General features: G+C 36.9%; 1 protein-coding gene across 4 annotated transcripts in view; it reads left to right on the top strand.

Moving 5' to 3' along the window:
- Positions 1 to 124: 124 nt before the first annotated feature.
- The window catches only part of LOC113662688 (testican-2), a 37,674-nt gene continuing 13,126 nt past the window's right edge, over positions 125 to 24,672 (top strand). For 2 of the 4 annotated variants that reach the window (XM_027177758.2, XM_027177759.2), the window contains exons 1-3: positions 125 to 319; positions 19,410 to 19,418; positions 19,897 to 19,942. In XM_027177758.2, the coding sequence (XP_027033559.2) occupies positions 125 to 319; positions 19,410 to 19,418; positions 19,897 to 19,942 (250 nt within the window). The remainder of the gene's footprint in view (positions 320 to 19,409; positions 19,419 to 19,896; positions 19,943 to 24,672) is intronic. The other 2 variants (XM_027177760.2, XM_027177761.2) reach the window with 1 other exon arrangement.

The raw sequence follows: 24,672 nt of genomic DNA on the forward strand, positions 1-24,672 counted from the left end.
CACACACACACACACACACACACCTCTACACAATCCTGCCTGAAGACATCATTATCCCTCACCGTTCACTGAGCAGTGCGCTCTAGGACGACAGAGACCTCTTTACTCCACACACACAGGACAGATGGCCGGTTTAAGGAGTGCGCTGCTTCTCCACGTCCTGCTCTTCGTGTTGGCAGGATTCTGCGGTGTTCAGGGCACTGTGCGGAGCGGAAAAGAGCCGGACAAAACCGGAGGCAATTTCCTGGAAGACGAGCAATGGCTGTCTACTATCTCTCAATACAGCCGCAAGATAAAGCACTGGAACCGCTTCAGAGACGTGAGCACGCATATTTTACACGAGTTTCATTTATTACATGCATTAGGACGAACTAATAAATACGTGTCACATCACTGTTATGTTCATAAAGAATAATGCTGTATATTTCTTATTTGGTAACTTAGACGTCAGACTCTTTCTAATTTCTACATGTATCGATTTTTTTTTCACCTGAGTAGGCTTGTGTAGTCTTTTGGTTCGGTCATTTCGCAAGAATGCAATCTGATTAAGGTGCATTTCTGATTGCTTTTGGTTTTTTAAATGACAAAAGCTGGACTATTTTGTAGACATGCATGTTTGGGTAGATAAACGCGCGTGCGCTCTTGCTCTCAGGTGAGTTACTCTAACCTGCCTGGGGCACGTTTTTCATCTCTGTCTCTCTCGCTCGAAAACGTGTACGTGTCCCTCAAACCGACTGTCGTTTTTAGATTTAAACAGTGGGCTTGAGAGGTTATATCCAAGACCTTACCGGTTCACCTGGGAATAACTGAGAAATTCAGCTGAAATCTGGTCTATTGTCGCCACGCCCGAGACGCAATAAGACACTGGACCCGACACACGTTTTATATAAATACGTCTAATCCATACTACTCTACTAAACAGTAAGGACTAACAGTGCTGACCCGTCACCATACCTGCGTCTAAAGCCGCACACTTACGTACTAAATAGTACACAACAAACCATCCATACTTTGTTGATTTGGTCGGACATCTTAAATCGACCTTTCCTAATTAAATTTCCTGTAATTAGTCCTAAATTAATCATCCTATTTTTCCTCTTGAAAGCTTTGTCAGATTGTATCATATTTTTAAAATGTAAAAAAACAACAAAAAAACAAAAATAAACTAAACACACAAAAAATATGATGACATTTATTGGGTCATTGAGTTACAGGTTCAGGAGATGTTCAGTAAGTAATTTAATTTATTATTGTAGCCTAATTACATATTCACCAGGTATGTCTAGATGACCAGGAGAATTGTTTGTCGTTTTCTTGCAGATAGGTTAAATAGTCTGTTATGATCATTATGCCAGCATTAAACCACAGATTTTCCTTGAGGTCACGTTATAGTATACTGTACTATGCCATAGCCGACTTGTGTAAAATTTCTTTAGATCCTGTTAGAACACCATTAAATATGTCTAGAATCAATCACATGTCATCTGTTTATCTCTTTCTTCTTTTCATCATCACATTAACTACTGTGGAAATACCACTTTATATATACCACATATATACCAAATACCACAGAAATACCATAGATAATGATTACAACAATTCAGCTAATGATACAATGATTATAAAAAATACACTAGAAGAACCTTTAATGGAGTTCCCAATATTGGAGTATTGGGCATTATTCTGCTCACAAATGAGTACAGTTTGTTTTTGAGAAAATTCAACCTGATTAGAGATTAAAATATAGCAAAATTGTAGTTGCGGATTGATTGTGGGTTGTGGTAACTAATCATATTGTGAGCGTGGCATGATTGAAATTGAACCAGGGCGGCTTTGCTAGGCCAGCGGGGATTAGCGGTATCGCTTCACACATATGACATCTTCCTCCAAACGGAGTCCTTGATTAGTGCCTGTATGGCTTAATCAATATTTATTGATTGCCACATAACTCAGCATACACTGAGATGAGTGTAACAATGCAGGAAGGATAAGGACATGTATGACTGCAACACACTCATTCTTCCATGGAGACAGTGTTTTCTTGCCCCAAATTTCATTGTTTGAAATGGAGGGAGAAAAATGTCAGCTGAAGACAAGGCTTCTCCCCTAGGAGCTGCCGTCCGCTTGAGTTTGAGTCAGGGAGACACATATTGGTTTATTTATTTTGTGTGAGATTTTCCTTTGATGAGACAGCAGTATGCCTGGAGCAGGAGCAGGAGTAGGAGTAGGACAGGTGACAGGTGAAGGGAGAGACACAAGGAGTCAAGCTGTGGTGGAAGCAGGTGCTGTATATTAGCAATCTCTGGCTGGAATATAAACACTGTTTTTACAGGTTGCTGCAATTACTGCAGATTAACATAATTGTGTTTATGCCAACATAACAGCTAACATGTGAAGGATGTAGGCATCATCATAATTATATAACATACTGTCACAGTTTGATATTTCATTATTCTACTTTTCAAAAACGATTGCTAAAATGTATTCATTATCAGATCGAAAGTTCTGTTAACATGTTTTTCAACCTTTCTGTTCAACGGCGTTCTTGTCTGGTAAGCAGAAATGTATAAGAACCATAAGAACACATGCGATTCATTATTAATTTGTCCAAATGAATGATCTTAAGGCATCAGAAGCCAAGTGAGTTGGATCTTACAATGCAAATTCCCTGCCTGTCTTCCTGAATTCCAGAAGATATTTTTAACTTATGACTGACCTCTTCACATGTTATACTTTATACAGAAATTGTCTTCAGAAATATTTGAAATAGATTAGCATTCATGAGCTACCAGGTGACAGGTGAGGGGAAGTGATGTGCATGAGGGAGCAGCTGCAGTGAGTCACGGGTCACTGCACCAGTCAGGCTACTGGAGTGAGTTTTTAATTTATTGAGTGCACCAGTGAGAAAGAAAATGGATTGACGGCTTCACTGGTGAAGGATGAATTACACTGTCATGTTGCTGTCGGACATTCTCATCTCTTCATCTCCTGTGACAGTATACTGTTTGCCATTTGATCTGGATAAAAGCATCACCCAGGCAATATGACAATATATCAATACTGTGATCTATTTGATTCATGATCTATTTGCAGGGTTGTGCTGATCATCAGGTGTCAGTGATTTATATAAACCCATCCCCACTCACTAAAACAAGTGACTGATTCTGCTGTGAGGTTTGTTTTTTCCTCCCTTGTTTCCACAATTTAAAAAATATGTTTTATAAAGTGACTGTAGAGACTGTAGACCCTTGTAGGAAGTCATACAACGGTGTAAGTCTCCCCACTGCCTCAATCATATTATTGCTTTTTTTCTTTCTTTCTATAAATGCTCAGATTCATGAGAGCACAATTGAACTCTGCGTTCAGTTCTGAGAAATGGCTGTGGAAGGAAAATGTGCCTTTCACATTTGAACGAAATATAAAAGGAGTTACAGTTTATTTGGAAGAGACTATAGGGACGATGGAGTAAAAGGAGTAAAATAGGATTAATATTTTCTAATGTAGAACTTTGTATTTTGCATCTTAATGCATTTACATAACATCAGCTGAGAATAAAATGGATACTGGCAGTAAACTAGTCCAAAATCCCAACAAAACCTAATATGGTGCAGGATTTGTGAACGTGACTTCTCATATCTAGGTATTTTTTTGCCATACTGCCTGCATGTAAAATGTGAAGCAACAATAATTTAAGATTCTTCTTTCAGAATATTCCACAGAAGGTCTAGGACTTTGACGTTGATTTAGAATTTGCAGATGCTTAAAAATGGATTCCCAATGGATTAGACTCACAATGAACCTTCACAGACACCATTTATGATACAGGTTGTATTTTTGTTTGACTGTATGCGAGAGCTGAACGGATAAAGGAAGTGGTATGAAATGTCTACGGGGTAAATTAGCTGCTTTTGTGTTGTCTTTGTGAGCAGGTACTGTATATCTGCATTGTCTAGCTGTAGCAGTCAATTAACTGATTAGATGGAGGAAAGTAGTTGTTGACACACTGGACATGTGTGTCTGTGTCCTTTATGCACTGATGGGACTCATTTACCCAGCTGCCTCCTACCCACTACAACACCTGCTGATCTATTAGTCAGCATTTATTAACCACGCCTGGCACTGACAGACTTATAAACAGAAAATCTTCAGGAACAAACATCTATCTAATGGTTTTAACTTTCCATCCCATTTAAATGTTTTACTTTTTTTTTTTTTTTGAAGTCAGAGTGATTGCTGTGACCCTTGTGGGAAGCATGTTTATTGGATCAGACGAGCTGTGTAACTGCTTCTTGTTTGTCTGCTGTGATTCTTTCACCACAGAAAAAAGCGAACAGAATGTAATCCTTCTGCTGGTTTGAGATATGTTTTCATTTGAGTAGCATGTGAAAGTACCCGTAGTCCAAAAAAAAAAAATAGGACAGCAAATGTTAACTGTTTGCTTTATTATTGCTATATTTTATATTTTCTTAGCACATAGACATTTTTAAATGACAGGTGTTATTTTTATTACATATAAATGACACATCAGCAGCTTATTTTCTCCCAGAAATATAAGTATTTATTATTCAAATTCAAAATATCTATTATTTCAAATTTACAAACATGAAGCTCATTTATGTAGGTATAATTATATGGATGAATATCTTTATGATGCTTTAAGTGATGCATAACTACATTAAAATAAACTCTGTTGAATTTCATTACTCTCACATACATTTACTTAAATGTTCTTCTGAAAACTTTTACATGCAAAATAATTCAGTCAACAATCATAAACTGTGAAAATCATACCCATTTGCATATAAATGTAATAACCCTTTACTGTGCCGCACAGCAGAAAACACAGCCAATTGTTTTTGGATTTAATTTCAGAGAATACGTGAGGATTGATTAGGAGTGACTTTTGTGACACTGATTCGGTCTGTACTTAGTCTGGGAATCATTATTCACTTATCAAAGGTATTGGATGTCATTTATTACTCTGCGCTCAATTTTTCAGTTTAGTTAAATGAAAACAGAAGCAGTATGATAACTCATGAAAATATTTTCAATTACCAAAGACTGAATATCAGATGAGGCAAGACGTATGGGTGATGGAGTGGATCATTTATATTTTCTTTTGTAGTGTACAGTGTAATCCTTTTATACCGTAAAATTAAAAAAAGTGCAAAAAGACACTGCTTGAATTTATTCCTTATTGAGAAATTTGTGTATTTAATGTTGCTATTGGATTGTAGGTCATTTTATCGGTCTAAATATTTTTTAACGAGGTGTTTACTCCTAGTTTAAATCAGTTCATTAATTTATTGTTTAAATAACAAGACTAAGCAATAACATTGCTTTTCAGTAAGTATATTTAAGATTTTGAATTTTTGATTGGGGGGCACGGTGGCTTAGTGGTTAGCACGGTCGCCTCACACCTCCAGGGTTGGGAGTTCAAATCCCGCCTCCGCCTTGTGTGTGTGGAGTTCAACCCGTTTCCTCTGGGTACTCCGGTGTCCTCCCCGGTCCAGAGACATGCATGGTAGGTTGATTGGCATCTCTGGAAAATTGTCTGTAGTGTGTGAATGAGTGAAAGAGAGTGTGTGTGTGCCCTGCGATGGGTTGGCACTCCGTCCAGGGTGTATCCTGCCTCGATGCCTGATGACGCCTGAGATAGGCACAGGCTCCCCGTGATGCTGAGAATAGTTCGGATAAGCAGTAGAAAATGAATGAATAAATGAATGAATGAAATTTTGATTGTTTTTCTATTTTACATGATGTTGTGAATTTGAGTGGTTACATAAATTAGTAAAAAGCCTCCAGGTGGTCCAGCGGCAGGATCCTGCACTCTCCTTGCTGTGGCTTGGGTTTGATTCCCTGGAGCTGACCCAGCCATTGGAGAATTAACTCTCAGTGCCGGTCCCAAGCCCAGGTTAAATGGGAGGGTTGTGCCAAGAAAAAACATAAATTAGTTAAAATAAAGTAACTTGTGAAGTGATTATATTTTGGACTGAACATGAATTTGAAGATGAAATTATTCCTAGCATGTTTTATGGAAATATCTCTCCATGGTTTTGAGTGTATTGTGTGCAGAAAACAGATTATTTATTTATTTAACAGGTACACAGCTGAAATTTAATTGGACTGTACAAACATGCAATTTCATGTGGTTATATGAAATAAATGGGATATGCCAAAAAATTTATAATTTAGCTATAAATAATATTAAGATTATAAGCGTTATTGCTCAATCTTGTTTTATTTTATTTTTTTCATTTATTAGTATCTTCAGTCTGTGGTTCACATTTACTTTGGAATTGAGCTGTGTCTGTTATTAGTGTGAACAGACCTCTGCCCTGAAACCCCAGTGCCACATCAATATTATCATCATCACACACATGACCCATGTGCATCATAAACAACAAAACACCAGATTTGTCAGACAGTTCCTCATTGGCAGACTGCTAAATGAATGAACTTGAAGCACATCATTGTTTGCTCTGGGGTTTGGCTAGCAGCTTATGTGCTGTTCAAGATTAGGGCTGGAAGTCATAAAATCCAGATGCATAGCTTTGTGTTTACAGGCATTAGAGTCATTTCACTCATGTGAATATCCTTTTGATATGCCTAATCCAGTGGAGTTTCCTTTGCACATATGGGACATGTGATTTAGCTTAATGTTAACATGTTATAATCAGATTTGAGATGATGTGATTTTTCGTGTTGATCCCACTCCAAATACTTATAACTGATATTAATAATATGAACCCTACATTAAAGATGAGAAATGTTGTAATGGAACAAAGGAAAATTAGAAGATAATAATAGAATAAGATCAGAGGAATTGGTGCAAGGACTGAACTGTAACTACTCTTTCACCTGACATGTTTTTCACACTGCTTAAGAGAGCAGTCACAGCACATTTACAGCCACATCACACCAACAGAGTAGTAAAAACTATAGTGTTGTTGTTGTTAAGCATTACGTTTTAATCACCATGTAACCCCAGTTCCCATTTATCTTAATCCGGTCGTAACACGTTAACATTGATCTTCAGTAACTGCAGCAAACCACAAAAAAATCTTTTTGCTGTAATTTATAGCCACATTATGATTGTAAATCAGAGTGATTGGCTTGAATCGCTTCACTCGTGTATATAAAGTACAATAATTCTTTCACATTCCATAATCATGAACAGTGCCAAAGACACAATTTTTAGTAAAGCAGTTAAATATGTACTAGAACCTATTACTAGTGCCTAAATTCTGCAACTAAAAACTATTGTTGAAAAAAGAATATAAAAAAAATGATGGGGAAAAAAAGATTTGGCTGATTGCTAGCTCTAATTGATCTGCTCTAAATCTTGTCCAGGGTGTTTCCTTGTGCCCTGAGTCTTTTAGGATATTGTTCAGGTTCCCAGAGCCCCAGTAGGATAGGTGGTGTAGAGGATGGGAGGAGATATATGTATATATGTATGTGTTTATCTATAATATGCGTATTTGACCTTGAAATGTAACTACAGTGTACCTTTTCAAAAGGATTTATTATAAATAATTCACAGGAATGATCTGTTAGAGTAAAGCTTTACACTAAAGGTAAAGGTAAAGCTATACTTCACTTGACAGTTTAGAACTCAGTTTAATGAGATCATCTATAGTGAAAGTATTTAAATGAATTAACCCCTAGTTTGTCTCAGATGCTACAATACCTGTGCTATTTGACAAGTATGTGATGATCGTTGTCGATTCTGTGTTTAGCAGAATTTTAGCCGGCATGTCCTCTTTAGTCTCTCTTTTCAAGCTAATTCTCAATCTGCTAATGTGCAAACTCATTAAAGTTCTCAGTAATGAAATGATGTTTGTCCTTGTACTATCTTTTCTCTAATGTTCTAAACATCACACAAAAAAGCACTGACCATTTCATACAGACTCGTCAAATCATTTCATTTGCTTCGATAAATCTCTTGACCTTTTTAAACATAAAAACCTGCACATTTAATTAACAGAAATGTCTGAGTATAACCATCCCCTTACAAATGGCCTACATTTTCCCACACTCTTCATTAGGAGGAGAGACACAGGGGACACTGCTATTTGGCTCATGGGTGTCATTTGCCTCTTCTGCCTCTAAATTGGCTGTCCTTCTTTATAATGTGTGTCAGTTAGTGAGAAAAGGCAATTCGGTGTCGCATTGGACACTTTCAGGCTTTCTGAATTGTGTTGAATTGTGATTTTTTTTCCTCCAAGGTACTTACTGTAATGCTTATTGGCTGAAAGTAGGTATGAGTTGTTTGTGGTGAAAGTCAGTGGCTATTATATGTGATCTGCTATGACCTGGTACATTATTATCCACAAGGGAAGCATATTTCTGAGGTTATTCACTGTCATAACAATGTAGCTCATTTAGTTTCTGTACCTTCCATGGCTAATAAATCTTTAGGAAAAATTTCTAGCTCTAGTAAAGGCATGAAAGAATGCAACACAAAAAAGATAGAAAGGTTATATTATAGGTTATATTTTTTGGACACAGGATTTTGGATTGCACCCAACATTGTTTCCTGAAATAATCTGCCAATTAGCCGTATAAGTCTAGCTAGCATTAACGGCGGAGGTTATATACATACACACTCACTGTCCGCTTTATTAGGAACACTTCTGCTTATTTATGCAGATTTACAATTAGCCAATTGCTGCAAAATGGGGTGGAAATAACAAGGCTGAAACACCTTGGTGAGGACAGAGATCAGATGAGAATGACAAGACTGGTCTGAACTGATGGTGAGATGAAAAACATCATATAATACACAATGCTTCAAACCTTATGGTGGATGAGCTACAACATCAGAAGGCCATAAGACCACAGGTTCCACTCCTTTGGTCATGAACAAGTACTTGAGGTTATCTGTCTCTTTCCATAAAAGCTTGTTTGGGATATTCATTGTGAATATCACATTATTTTCAATATTGTTTGCAAACAATATAAATTTTCCCACCGAATTTGAAGTGCATTCAGAATGAATATATATATATATATATATATATATATATATATATATATATATATATATATATATATATATATATATATATATATATATATATATATAATGTGTGTGTGTGTGTGTGTGTGTGTGTGTGTGTGTGTGTGTGTATGTTTTAATACAAATGATAATGAGTGAACAGCTTAAAGAGGAGTTGTTGAGGTGTTATTATCAGTAAACAGACTTTTTTTGGTTCAGCCCATTTGACATTGGACAAAGTGTACAGAATGTACTGTACAGTGATGCACACACTTTATGTGATCAGGCTGTCACATAATAAATGTCAATAAAGCAAAAACTATGATCAGTCGCTGAACAGAAAAAAAATCTGCTGAATGTATTATTGGAGAAGACGGTGCACTGTTTCTCACAGAACACTGTCAAAGTCATGCTGTTATACTGAATAGTCATTGAAATGTTAGTGCCATAGTATAAGTACAGATGAAAAAAGAAACACAAAAATCCACAGTGCCAAATAATGGTGGTAGTTATAATTGCTCAAATCTTTAAAAGCCTTTGCCTATGCACTGATATAAAGCAAACATTAATAGATCGAAAGGTCATAGGAATATCATCTGTGTAAGGTTTATTTAGCCGGAAGTCAGCTTTCTCTGGTTTTATTAACTGCTTAAATGTCAAACCGAGTAAAGCTGTGAATCCGTGACAGATTGTACATTAGTCATAGTCAGTTGCAGAAGTCTTGGCACCCTCCATGAACATCATAACAGTTTGTTTGTTGTTGTTTTAGATTTTTAGTTAGAGATGCCAGTAATATTTTACAACTAGTGAATCTAGTGTTAATTAAAACCACAAAACACAGATTATTTAATAATCTTTATTATCGAAAACTTTTTATGATACATTTGTTAATGGAGAATGAATAGTGGGACAGTGCAAATTGTTTCTCCAGTTATTGGAGTGAATAATTTGAATCCTCCGGTGTAATTCGTTTCACATAATAATTTCTTCAAATCCTGCTAAAAGGATCATTATTCTTTTTCGTTCTGTCTTGATCTAGGTAGGTTAGAATTAGTCTTTTAATTTGCAGACCAGAGGAGTCCAAAGAAAGTATATTCTGAGATCCTGCAGGCTTGGGTAATATATCAGAAATGAACAGAGAAATTGTCACACAGCCTATTGTTCAGATTTTCATAGGTCTCAATCCTAGGAGGAATGAGTCAGATAAATACTTTGCTCATTTGCAGCTATTAGAAATGCTACGTACATTGGTAAGAAATAGCGGTGACCAGGAAACATTGTAAAAGAATGTATTTTCTCTTTTTTTGGCAACACGCACCCACAGCATAGAGAGAATACTTGATGGTTAGCCAAGGAAGTAGAGAGGCAAGGGTGAACAAAACCCACCGGATTCCTGCTCAAAACAAACACAGATATAACAACACACACTTCTTTCAGTAGAAGAAAGGCATGGAGTATTTTAATAACATGCAGATGTGTCAGCTTACTGTTATGCTAATAAGCCTCAAATGCAGCCACCCCACATATACTGTAGTGCATGGAATGGAAATCTTTATTCACCCCAAACATTTATTTTATTTTTATCCATAGTGCTTATAGCTGCATAGTGACTCTTAAGGCATCTTCAATTTAGCTTAAATTTAGGTTTCTGTTTCACCGAAACTTCTATGACAATCAATTATTTGTCTTGATTTTGAAGATGAACATCATCATCTGGTCATTAGGCCACAGCTGGATTAGCTCCTTAAAACAAAAGAGCAAGAGCTTACTTTATTACCATGACGTGCCAATGGCATTATCAGTAGAATAAGTACGAACGTTGAAGCTGTTTTTAGTTTGAGATAAAGTGAGAGCTAAATTTTTACTTGCCCCACTAAAAACTGGTAGTTAAATGGCATTGTGGGTAATGTGGGGAAATGGCAAAATGAAAAGAGCAAGCTTGTTGATGAAAGAATTTAAAACTAAAAAAAGTTGATGAAGTTCATTTAAAAGATTAGTATACAAATTGTACAGGGTGGATTTTTTTCTATCCACACAACAAATATTGAACTGCTCAGTTAAAATTCTTTAACTTCCAGTGGGGAACGAGAACGTTCTGAGTTCCTGCTTGCTGGAATTATATAGTGCATGATGTTCACATATTAATGAGTACTGCTGTGCTGTGGGAGGCTACGGGATGTGAGTTATCAATGCACACACTTTCCTGCCTCATCACAGTGCTTAATTCTTAATGAAGCATCTGCTAAGCACACCTGGCCTTTTCAGCTCCTCCATGCTGCTCTGCTGTCTGCTGCATGCCAACTGCAGGGTATAAATAATTTTGGAAGAGACACCACTGAGTGTCCTGATGCATTTGCTCCATAGGAAGTACTGTGTCTATTGCTACGTGCTCTTGCCAAGGGCAATATGGCTGTCTCACCTCAGGCTCCTCAGGCATTTGCTATCTGATGAGGGGAGAGGCTGCTTCCTTTATGCTGATGTCCCGGTTCTTACAGAACGAAGCAAGATGCTCTCTGCAGTGAGTCTCAGAGAGCCTTAACCCTTTCCTACACGTACTGTCACACCCACACACTTACCCTCACATCTGGGTTTTGATGTTTAATTAATATGTATAATTCAAATTTAAATGTCACTTCCTGACATTACTTAGTAGAATGAGTTAAAAACCACATCGTGTGTCTGTGTCTCTATATGTGTGTGTGAATGTGTGTCTTTGTGAGCATGAAAAGAAGAGAGCTTGTTAATTTGTCCAAGTGATCCTACTGAAATGACTTTAATCAGCAGTATTGCATGCTGTGAGTGACTGGACTGATGGGTTTTCCTCTCAACTGAAAATCAAGCCTTATATTCCCAGTATGTCTTCTGTGAGAGCACAAATTGCAACCGTGACTGTATATTACAAGCCGCAGATGTCCAAATGTCTTTACAAACAAGACAGAGAACAAGTGAACAAAAATACTAATTAGATTGAATTTTTACTGCCATGTTTGTTAACTCTCTTAATGGGTGCCAATAATTAGGGAATTGAGTGGGGGGGAAAAAAAGTCATTAAGCATTTACTTTTATTTTCACTGATTCCAGTAAGTCAACACTTCAGTTTGATTTTCAGATCCTTTATTGTCTTGTTTTTGTCTTTATTCCTAATGTATTATGAGAAGGCTCTGTTACCTGTGATGTAGTACTGTGTGTACAGCTCGGATCTGAGGATTCAGAGACGTCTTATTGCAAATCCTCTCATGTGTCAGATTGGCTTTTAGATAGCAGGAATAATTTACAGGTTTCCTTCATGAAATTCACAGAGATGTTATCTCTGCATAACAACAGGAGCAGACTGCTCAGTCGCCCGGTATTGTGTTGTTTTGAAGAGTTATAAATATTCATCCTCGCCAAACCATTGACTTTAAAAGTTTGCAGTTCTTTTCAAATAGTTTTTTTTTTCTTATAGTAGTTTTTTTATTTTACAAAATGAGAAATACACAAGAAATATACACAGATCAGCCATTACATTATAACCATCTGCCTAATATTATGTAAGTCTCTGTTGCGCCACCAAAACAGCCATGAACCTTTGATTTATGGACTCCACAAAACCTCCACAAAAAGTGTGTGGTGGGATCTAGCACCAAGATGTTAGCAGCAGATCCTTTAAATCCTGTAAGTTGTGAGTTGGGTCCAACCTGAATCACACTTGTTCACTCGGATACTCCACTGAATTGAGGTCTGGGGACTTTGGAAGCCAAGCCAACACTTTGAACTCTTTGCCATGTTCCTCAAAACACTCATGAACATATTTGCAATGTAGCATAGAGCATTACCATGCTGAAAGAGGCCACTACCATTTAGAGAATACCGCTGCCATAAAGTGGTGTACTTCGTCTGAAACAATGACCTTGTCGCCGGTTCACTGTTTGCCCTCTGGTAGATAGGTAGGTTAACCACTGCATACCAGAAATATCCCTCAAGACCCACTGACACAGAAATGCTTTGACCCAGTCATATAGCCATCTCAATTTAACCCATGTCAAAGTTCCTTATATCCTTATGTTTGCCTATTTTTTCCTTCCAGCACATGAACTTCAAGAATGAAGTTGCTGCTGTTACGTGATAGTGTTATACACCTCACCTATTTTTAATGTTAGGATAGATTGATGTATACTGCCTGTGCTTTGCAAGAAATTCATTAATATCTAATATTGATCTAATATTAATAATAAGCTTTTTAGGCATCTCTTCTGTTGTTAGGGTGGAAAGCATATGTGAGTCTAGATGTTCTATAAGTTTTTCATTTTTGTCAGCTTTACGTGAGCTGACACATCAACATGTAACTATTTCATCATATAACTACTTTAGCTACCTAATGCAGGGCCAATTCCGAAACTATATTTGACATAGAGTGCTAGTAATGATGTGAATCTGAGTTTGAAGCTATGAGCATAGTCATAACCACGTCTCAGATAGGAATCATACCACAGATGATGCCTTGCCGAGTTTACAGTCTGTCTCCAGCTCAAATACAATAACATCCCAAACAAATACATAAAGGATGTGTTGAATTTGCTTTCTACTGTTTGTTCATTCTGTATTTTTCTTTGCAAATAAATGTGTTGGATAAAGGAGTAGAATATAATGATATAAACAAGAATAAAAAGGTATGCAAAAAAATATGGATAAAAATGCGCTAAATTTAAAACCACAGAATGATTTTGGCCATTAAATTAATAAATGTAATAAAATTAAAGCTTTCCGGCATTTTGCGTTGTACATCCAGTGGAACTTTACTTCCAAAGTTCTGTCATTTTTTTTTAACTCCTGCCAATTTCCACTCATCAGAAAGCTCTGCTCTATCGTACAAAAGCTACCAGCTGAGGAGGGTGAAATCTAACACATGCTTCCTCGGCGACAAGAGAAGTCAGGCATCGGATCTTTTCAAATTTCTCTTGCTGCATCACAGGGCAGTCTAAAGTGTTCAGAGAAAAAATGCTATCGACCCACTGTCACATACAGTACATGAGCTCATATATTCTAACAATTAGCTAGTGTTCTAATTATTGACATGGGACATTGACATTATTTAATTCCTTATTGGAAGATCTACTGTTACCCTACTGATCTACTGTTGCCATTATAATGACACTAATATGTGTTGGAATTAAACCATCTTTAACAAAAAACATTTCTTAGATCTTAATGAAAGAAAACGATATGCTAATATGCTAGTAATTAGGAAAATGAAATATTACCTTATTAAACTTTAAATCTGTCTCTCTTTTTCTCCTCCTGTGATACACTTCCAGTATTTCATCATCTCTTTATTTTATAATATCAGTGTATATTGTTGGTTATTGGCTTCTAAACAGAATATTTTATATTTTTTTTCTGTCTGTCATCATATCTGCTGGTAAAATGTGATTAATTTTTTTTTTTTTTTTACATTTACTATATTTTATTGGGTTCCAGGGCTGCAGAGGAGATCAAACCTAGAATCCCCTCTTCTCTATGCTCCAGCTAAGTTTCTAGTAAAGTATTACCATAAGCACATCAGCATCTAGGGTTTAATTATGTATTTAATGAGCAGATGTACTAATTTAAATATTAGTGACAGGATTTCAGTTGACCTCCCAATAATACTTAAAATACATGAGAAATACCCAGGGTAGGCATATGTAGCAAATTATCCACCTACATCCATAAAAACAGCATTAGTCATACAGGATAAGCACACCAAACACAATCCTCCTACTCTCGAACATAAAGCTCTTGCTGTCAAGGTGGTGAATCACCTCTTCATAGATCCATAATCAAGTTTGAAGGAAATATGGATTCACCAAAATCTGCTGTGTGAAGCTAAATTCAAGGCTAAATTTAATTAGGTGTCTATATGAAAATACATTTTTTTAATTGTTTTATGGAATTGTTAACTATCATACAAACCGTACTGGTGCCTGGAGGGCACTGTGTAAAGATTCTTTAAACACACTCAGAGCCCTTTGTTGCTGAAACCACTAATTACCGATCCTATTATTTTCTGTATCAGGAAACAGGCATGCAGTATGTACAAACTAAAAAAAACAACATTTGACTAATAATTAGGGTTTTAGAGATTATTCTCCAGCACTGTTTCACAGCACCAATGGATGGTACATGCAAAGCGAACTCATAGTGAAATGAACATTTATTCCCATACACTTTGTATTAAGCAACACGGTTGTTAGGCTAAAGCATTTAAAGCTAGTTGACATTTACAGCATTTGGCAGACTCCCATATCCACTGCAATTTTCATTTAATCTTAATTTTTGTACAACTGAGCAATTGAGGGTTGAGGGTCTTGCTCAGGGGCCCAGCAGTGGAAATTTGTTGGACCTGGGATTCAAAATCACAACCTTCCAATTAATCGTCCAACACCTTAACCACTAGGCTACCACATCCCCCTGGTAGTTTAGTTAATAACAAATCTACCAGGAATATTACCATTAGCCTCAGCTGTGTTCTATATTACTAAGAAAAGACTCTACATGACTTTAATTACAGTGTAACTGGACAAAGATTCAGTCATTAGACTTTCTGTGGTTTTCGTCATTAACAAAAATCTGACAATCTTGACTTATAAAATTGAGAATACAACAAGCGTATTCAATCTTTTCAAACCCCATTTAAACGCAGCATTAGACTTGATCCATCCATTTAACACATTGAAAGGGAATTTAAAGGGCTGTTTGAGTCCTGGCTCATTGCAGAGAAAATGTGCTGCATGTTAAACATCTCCTTTTATCATAAAATTTTCATAACAGTCTGTTGGGTTTGTAAGCATTCTGTAGAACTGTATATAAGGGTTAGACATTGCTTTCTTTTGGGATGTCAAGTTTTCACTCAGTACAGCCGTTATAGCCTCAATAATTTTTAATTTTTTCTGGTCAAGGTGCCAGTTCTGCATTTATCTAGACCACATTCAAATAAATTGGAGGATAATGGGCACCATTAATAGTCTTTATAAATTTGAATTCTCAGTAATCACAAAGCTTCTGTTATGTCATTTAACTGACAAATCTAACTTGTTCAACCTTTGTGTAATTTGAAAAGCACTCTGTTGGTCTTTACTTGAGCCTTGGCTGCCTTGTTCACTGAAAACTGTAAGGGTGTGAAGCTGCAGACTCTTGAGTGTTTTGAGCCCATGTGCCAGAGCAGTGTGGCTTACAGATGCAAATATAAACCAGGCTGAATCTCCTCAGAGGCTCCCAGTAGGTCACGCTCCACTTACACTAAAGCATGATTAGAACTTAAAAGGTTGGTCTGAAGCACTCACAGCGTTCTTGTCTTGTTTGCTAGTGCTGTTGTTGAGTGTATTTCATTATTTTTGTATATGGTGTAAGAATGTTTCCTAGAGAACCTGCAGAGACTAGTGCAGACTTTTGACAGTAATCATGTTTGGATATTTTTAATCTACACTATATGGCAGAATGTTTATGGAAATCCTTAGGATTGTTCAAAATCCCATTTCAGTTCATCGCAAAGGTGTTGAGTGGGGTTGTGGAGGGCTCTGTGCAGGGCAATTAAGTTGTTCCACACCAACCTTGGCAAACCATGTATTCATAGATGTCACAGGGGCATGGCCATGATAGAACAAGAGAAGGGATTTTGTAATGCTACAGCATACAGACATCCTCTAAAATTTGGTGCTTACAACTTTGTGGCAGCAGTAATCGGAAGACATACATATGGGTGTGATGGTCAGGTGTCCACAACCTTTCGCCCAAATAGTGCAGTTTATGTTTGTGTGTGTGTGTGTGTGTGTGTGTGTGTGTGTGTGTGTGTGTGTGTGTGTGTGTGTGTGTGTGTGTGTGTGTGTGTATGTGTGTGTGTGTCCAGGTTAAGACTATCCATCAAGCTGTGCATGGGTGTGTGTGTGCCCTTGCAAAAATACATCTATGTGTGATAACAGTTTAATCTTAAGGACATTGCTCTGGCTGGTATCTCTAGTGTCTAACAGAGTGTTGCGACCAGGCTTGTGTCCAAACTCTGCCGGAATAGCTTTAGTATTAGTGTTAACACAATGCCCAGGAGAGGCAAAGCAGCATCTGGACAGTTATGCTCCATTAACCTGAGCATCCCACTACAGTGTCCTTCTCTATAGCGGGTAAGCTAGTGCTGTCAGCAGCTATGAATCTGGTGACCTTCGGGACGCCCCGGTGTGAAGAACACAGCTCATCTCACCCCCACCACTTCAACAGTCACAGCCGGCTTGTCTCAGCATGGTGGGAGTAAAGACCAGGCTGTGTAGCAAAAATGCACATTAATTACTCAATTCAAAAAGCATTCATACCACAGAGCTGGATATTGTAATGCTGAACGTGCACATTATAAACAGTATTTATGGTGTTTATGTTCAGTATCCCCTGTCATTGGTATCATCAAAGTTAAATTTCACACTACATCACACATCTCTGTTAAGCATAAGGGGATGTATGCCCACTGAATGCTTTTATTTACACATTAGGTGCTAAAATGAGCAAGTGGTGCTGTGTTTGCTTTGGCACAGCACATTTGTAGAGTAAAATAAATCTGACTAGTGTGAAAGGCGTTGAGCGTTTACTGTTTACTGAGCATGAGTAAGCACTGAGAGGGAACTTATGCTTCAGTCTTGCTAGGTGCTTAAAAAATGGCAATTCTTTTGTGTTGTTTAGTGTTCCTACACCATACATGTAGAGTGGTTCAAGTGCCACGTATTATTATTATTATTATTATTATTATTATTATTATTATTATTATTATTATTATTATTACATGTATAGTCTTCTGTGAGCTGCAACATTTTCTCTCATTTTTTCTTGCTCAACAAAATCTATTTCTACTGACAGACTCTTTTTCCATTTGAGCAGAAATATCCCATGAGCCACACAGATTGTGGCTGCACTGATTGTGGATGGCTAGACTGGGAAACACATGTCAGCACTGCTAGACTAATCATATTTAATGGATGATTGTCAGAGGCATTGACATGATTTGCTAAACTTAGCTAATGTAGCAACTGAATTTAGTGTCAGCAACCAATTCCTTTTTTTCTCCGACCTTTCCTCTTTGGGCGTGGAGTGTGTAACTTTGCAGTAACTGGCATGCTGTGCAGACCGGACAAATACATTTTTTGTTTTAACATCCTAAGACCTGAGCTTTAGTTTGGCTTGCATTTTAGATGCAATGTAATGTCCACGTATGTGGACACCAGGTCGTAGGAGGTTAAGAGTAGTTAATACTTTTCTGCATGGGAGCATCATTAGAAAAATCGATTGTGCATGTGCACAACTTAGAGGTATCAGTGGTGGTCTGGGATTATATTTTGGTTAGCAAAGTCTGTTCTGTATATGAGAGAGCACATAACACGATTCAGAGACTCCCGATAAGCTACAGGGGCATTGAGGTCCCGATAAGCTACAGGGGCATCAAATCCTAGGACCTCATTATTGTAACACTCCTTAATATCCAATCCTTTCACCACTGGACAGTATCATTTAATCATTGATGGGTAAAATGTTGAAGAATGTTCTATACTTGCTCTCTTTTGGCACAACAAACCGAAAGAACAAAAGTGTTTGTTCTGTCTTTGGGAGGTCACAATTTTGAAACCTGTATATGCCACAAACTTCAGTAGCTGGATGACCAGGCTAGGTCAACCCTGACGTTACCCTGTGCCTTATACACAGTCAGGTGTGTCCACAGTTAATCAGAAAGACATGAACAAGTCATTAGGTACAGAGGTCTTGAAGGAAGCATGTGTTAGCCCTCGCCCTTCCACTTAGTGATGACAAAATTAGAAGAAAATAATAACCAGGCAATAGCCATAATCCTTACGTTTGTGATACACTACAGGACTATAAAATATTCAGATAAATAAATTATTCAGAAGTACACAGTATAATCTACCATGGAAAAGTCTGAAAGTTAAATCCAATCTGAATAAAATCCAACAGTAAAGCAAAATAAATGATTATTGGGCAGCTATCATGAAAGTCTTTGAAGAAATTGCTATTTATTATCCATTTCTTTCCCATTTTATCATCTACATCAATATGCCTCTGCTTTTTGTTGTTTTCTTAAAGACAGGGTTGTTTGTTCATGTTGGTTCAGTCATCTGGGGCAGGGGACAGATATTTAGTCTTGCCTCTGGCTAGTATATGAAATACATATTTTAAACATATTAATAATATTCATATTTTTTTAATGAACCGTCCTCGGATTTCACATGTACTTTTTCGAGCAGGCAACATTGTGCTTAGCTTTTCCAAGAATAACTAAAGTAGTCTGTCACGTGTGCACTGCATGAAAACGCACGCTTTTTGATGTGTCTTTCACTAACATGTTTTCTATCGATTTCTCTTTTTACACGTTTCTCCTCCTGCTCTGCCTAACGCATGGAAGGAAGTAGAGGTGCGTAATCTTTTTTTTACAATGTGATGCCTTTTTTTTTTTTTTCTATTTTAATCAGAAGAAGTGTGTTTCAGATACAGGTTGCAATTTATCAAATCACTCTGAGCTGTCAGCACTGCTGAGTTTTTCAAAGTTTTGAGTTAGACTTATTTCCTGCTGTGTCTTAAGAATAAAATGTGACTGAACAGGTCAAAGCCATCAAATCTATATTTATATCTATCCCTTTTAGTCATGGAGTGTGTTGCACAGAGTGCATTTCTTCTTGTTCTGTTATCGTGGGTGTGAACTTGCATCAAGTTGTGATCTGTGTTCCCATAGTGACAGAGGCATGAGCCCATTTTATAAGTTGTTACTTTCCATGTAATCAGGAAATATTAAAGAATACTTTAACATTTCAACAAGCCTCTAGTTGCAATGCATTTAACTGTATAATCATGTAAAATATGAATTCATTAATAATTGATTATTGTTTTGTTAGGATGACTACGTCAGAAGTGTGGACGATCCCCAGGGTTCTGAGGAAAGTGAGTACTAGTATCATTCTTGTCTCTTGGGCGTAAATGATTTTTCAATCAAAATTATGCAGCGTAACCTACCGTGCCTTATTCTCACTACTACAGTATGTGAGTTGTGCACATTTCCTTTTGTTTTATAATTAAATAGCAATTTGATTCAACAGCTTCCTCACATCTGTCTCTAGTCTCCTGTCTGCCACAGTTGATTCAATCAAACATTTAAGGTAATAGAATGATTTCTGACATGGTTTCCCATGTGCCCATTGCTTTGCCTCCAACGAGTACTTGGCAGGAAACACTCTTAATTTTGTGCTTTGGCAAACACAGTCATTTGCCACAGATGTGTTCAATCCCTGACTTCAGCAGTGAAGAAGCATCATTCCAAATCTCTTCTGCTTGATCACCTTTATACATTGATGAAAATTTTCTATCCTGGTGGTAGTGGTCTCATTGAGGATGACCACACCCCCATCCACAGGGTATGAGGTCTAACTGAATGGTTTCAAAACATTTATATAATGTGAACCGTATGTTATACACTGAACATCCACTGACTCTTAAACTAAATGAATGCAGATAGGAAATTTTTGAATTTTTGTATACAAAATAAGCCAATACCATGAGGAACAATGGTGTTTATCTATCCAGTTGTTCTAGTTCGAGAAATGTGTAGAATCTTGTACATCCAGAGATGTGTAGAAAGTTGTACTGGTGGGTTATAATCACCCAACATCTTACACTTTATGTCGGGCTTTACTTAACTTAAAAAAGCAAACAAACAAGAAAAAAACTTCTAAGATTTGCAAAGCTTGATTATATGTTAATCTACAGAATGAGAAACCGATTTTAATAAATATACCTGACTTAAATAGAGCTGGATTGCAGATGCTAAACGATTGTCTGTACCAGGGTTCATATAATTATTTCAATGCATATCAGTGTTTTGTCTTCTGTAGCCTCCTGTCGTAATTTATATGAAGACATAATGTCATATTTAAAATCACAATCCTCCAAAGACTCAAAAAAGCTTCTTATAACAAAATATCCCCATTTTTGTTTACTTTTAACTTTCTGAAATACTGTATATTATTTTTCACATCGACCTTGTAATTTTTTTATAAAGCTTGATTCACTCTTTCATCATTCACACAACTTTTTGCTAGGATTTAGACTTACTCATCATCTAGTTGCCTCTATTCATGCAAACCATCTTCTGCACAAGATAATATCTGAAGTTGCCTTTCATTATATTCAAGTCCCTGATTTTATCCGTAGAACATTTATATAATTCCTAGCCAGTCTTCCAGATAAGCATTTAGACTCAATTGATCCACCACAGCACATTTAAAGTTATCTATAGCAAGCTTATCTTTCCACTCACTTTCTCAAAGCACAAGATTTTAAGTGACAGCTTTCAAGATAAGCTTTAAGATCATTTTGTGTGCTAAGTTTATGTTTCTGGGGCAAGGTGGCTTAGTGGTTAGCATGTTTGTTATTCCTTTTGCGATTCCTGCCACTGCTGTGTGTTTGCTTGATTTCCATGTGCTTCAGGGGTTTCCACCTCAGTCCAAGGACATGCATTGCAGGCTGATTGGCCTCTCTAAATTACAAGTATTGTGTTTTTCTCTCTCTGTGTGTATGTATGTGTTTGTGGGTGTAATTTTGCTCTGCTATGGGTTGGCACTTTGTTCACGGCATCTATTGTGTCCCTTGGGTAGCCTTCAGGTTCTTTGGAACTATATATAGGAAAAATGGAATGGATGTAATTTACATTTCTTTTATATAAGACACAAACTCATCTTAGCTTAAATCCTTAAACTGGCAACACCTGAAAAATATAAAATGCTCTTTTTTTATTTGTCTTTCTAGTGAGACCTAACAACTCCAGAAACACAGCAAGCAATATTTAAAGTTGGTGTAAGTGTATAATCAGAGACTCTGAGGCATGACCTGCACAGATACAAAGTGGTGTATCAAAGTGGTGTAAAAATGTCACAGCGTATTCATTAGATACTTCTAGTTGTGGAAGAGAACAGTGCAATTTTGCAACACACCATTTAAATGTACATAATAACGCAAAGCAGGAACTCTTCCAGGTTCTCAGGAGTTCTTCCTTTTCGTTTTGAACCCCTTAGGTTTTAAAATGGTTCCAGAAACTCGGTTGAAATATTATTTCTCAATAATAATGAATGAGTCAATAATAACTGCATTCATTATGCCATATTACTGCTATGAGCACACTAGTGCTAAAATAGAATAAATGGCACAAAAACAAGCATGTTTTCTTGTATTACTTATTAAAATGGAAGCTGATCTGTTGGGGTTTTGGGTGCATGCTGTATACAAGCATTAAAAATGCTTCAGAAACATCAATAGTGCATTTGATTGGACTATTGCTTATGAGATTTTATCAGCTGATAAAGCTTAAGCTTGACATCTATCAGCAGGACAGTCATCATCAACGCTGTTGTCAGCGTCAAATTATTTCTACTCAAATGCAAATTGTATTTATTTTACAACTTGAAACCCAGGGTGTTTATTGTTATAATTAAATGTTGATTAAAGTGGAAGCTTTATTGCTTGTAATCCAAAGTGGCAGGAACAGAGCTAATGATTATTAGTATATTAACTACAGTCAGTGGCTAACCAGCCTACTCACTCCTGCTGAACTCATGTTGGCTCACGTGGAGATCAGTGAGGATGAGCAGACTTCCTCTTGCTTATAACCCATGTCTCTCTCAGTTCTTGTATCAGTGAGAATAACTAATGCATCCGTGACTCAGCTCAGCAGTACATGATTAATCAGTGCCTCAAAGGAACAGTTCTGCAGTGCAAGTGTCACCTCCTTCTCCTGCTGAGCTAAAAGACAGAAATCAGTGAGAGAGCAATCTGTCACGGCTGGATTACCTTTCAAACTCCCACATTACTAAATGTTTTACTTGTAGAAAAAGTTCACCATTATAAATGGAGGTTTATAAATCTTGCATCAATTCTTTAACAATCCTTTCTCAGGATAGAGGTAATTCCATCTGCTTGCATTTTGTACATGTTCAATTTTAAATTTGCAATTTTGTAATAAGGAACTAGCAATTAAAACTGCTCTCCAAAATTTTCTCAACTGTACTGCAGAAACCAGGTAGACTTAATGGTTTCTTATCATTTAATGGGGGATACATTCTCCCTTTGTAGGTTTTCTGAGAAAGCGGATTAAGAAAAGAACCGCTGGGTTTTATATCTCCAGTTGGCTTTTTTTTTTTGCCTGCTGCATTTTGCATAATTTACCTTGATAACAGACAAATTGCTCAGGGATAAATCATTTAATGGCTTTTTAAGGAAAACACTTTGTGGATTGAATCACAAAGTATTATTAATATAGCCAGTCATCCATTGTATCTATTTACAATATATACATGTCCCGTTCTAAGTCAGTAATTAAAATAATACAAAAAAGTCAGTGTGAATTAATGAAATATATATAATATATAATTATTCCACATAATTATACAATATATATTATATATATAATGAAATATATGATGGATGATGTGTGTGTACGGTCAAATATATGGGTGTATGGGAATTGTGTTCTGACCCAGGATTTGAAGTTCTAATTGTCTGTAACAGATGTTTGGCTTAAGTAAGGCCACAGATCATGATAAATGCAGCATTGAGGGGAGGCAAAACACCCCCCAGCCAAACCAGCAAAAACAAGATAATTAGGATGACTGGCTAGCATAATTTCCTATGGTAAAGTAGGGCAAATTTAACTCATTTTCTGAGGCAAGGGAGGAGTGGAGTGTTTGTAGAGAGTCTTCCATTAATGAATGAGCATGTCATTCTGCTGCTGAAATTCCATCATGCTCATGTTTCTATGGAAACACCTTCAGAACAGATTTGAGCTAGAAAAAAAAAACAACAGTGGGAAATATGCGACCGGTTTCCACTTATTCGGTCAGTAACGTGCTCCCACAGCCTGCAGCCAGTGAGCATGCAGAGATATCACAGTCACTATACATCCCATTGAGCATTACACCCATTTATCCTTTCCCTTTCTCACGGTTACTGTAAAGGAAGAGACACCAGGGGAATGGATGTCTTTTCATTTGCACATGTTTCTAAGCCGGAGGTGATTGAGTGGGGTATTGGGTTATGAGTGAGGCTTTTACAGAAGCTTGCTGAGAAGAGGATGAAGGATTAAGGCAGAACATGAGTAATAGGACTTCATCATTCTCAAGGCAGATTCTGGTCTTATTACAAAGCATATTGAAAAGAAATGCTATAGAGAGACACAGTGTTTCCATTACAGACTTCCCTTAGAATATTGCCTTGAGATATGTGTGTATGTGCGTAGTAGACCTTACCTGACTGTTACGCTGCTGTACACACATCTCCTGTCTCAGTGGAAAATACAACAATTATGTATGCTGAAGCTGCTTTTCTATCATCTTTCTTTTATTTGGTTTTAGATTTGTTTTCAGTATCATAAAATGGAATCAAAAACTTAAGTTAGCTAACCCTTTACTAATTGTAGCTGCCATTCATATGCCAGTCATTGAATAAAGAAAACCGATCATTTGATATTGTTCAAAATTTTATTTTTGTTTGTTTGAAATTGACATGGCACACTAAAAAAGTAATTGATGTTGCATTATTTAAGCTACAACTGCTACCAGAGAGCACTTTCCGGCCAATACATGGAAACACCCCAATTACAATCCAGACAAGAAGCTTTTGTGAGC

This window comes from Tachysurus fulvidraco, chromosome 8 (assembly GCF_022655615.1).
Source record: "Tachysurus fulvidraco isolate hzauxx_2018 chromosome 8, HZAU_PFXX_2.0, whole genome shotgun sequence".
NCBI lineage: Eukaryota > Metazoa > Chordata > Actinopteri > Siluriformes > Bagridae > Tachysurus > Tachysurus fulvidraco.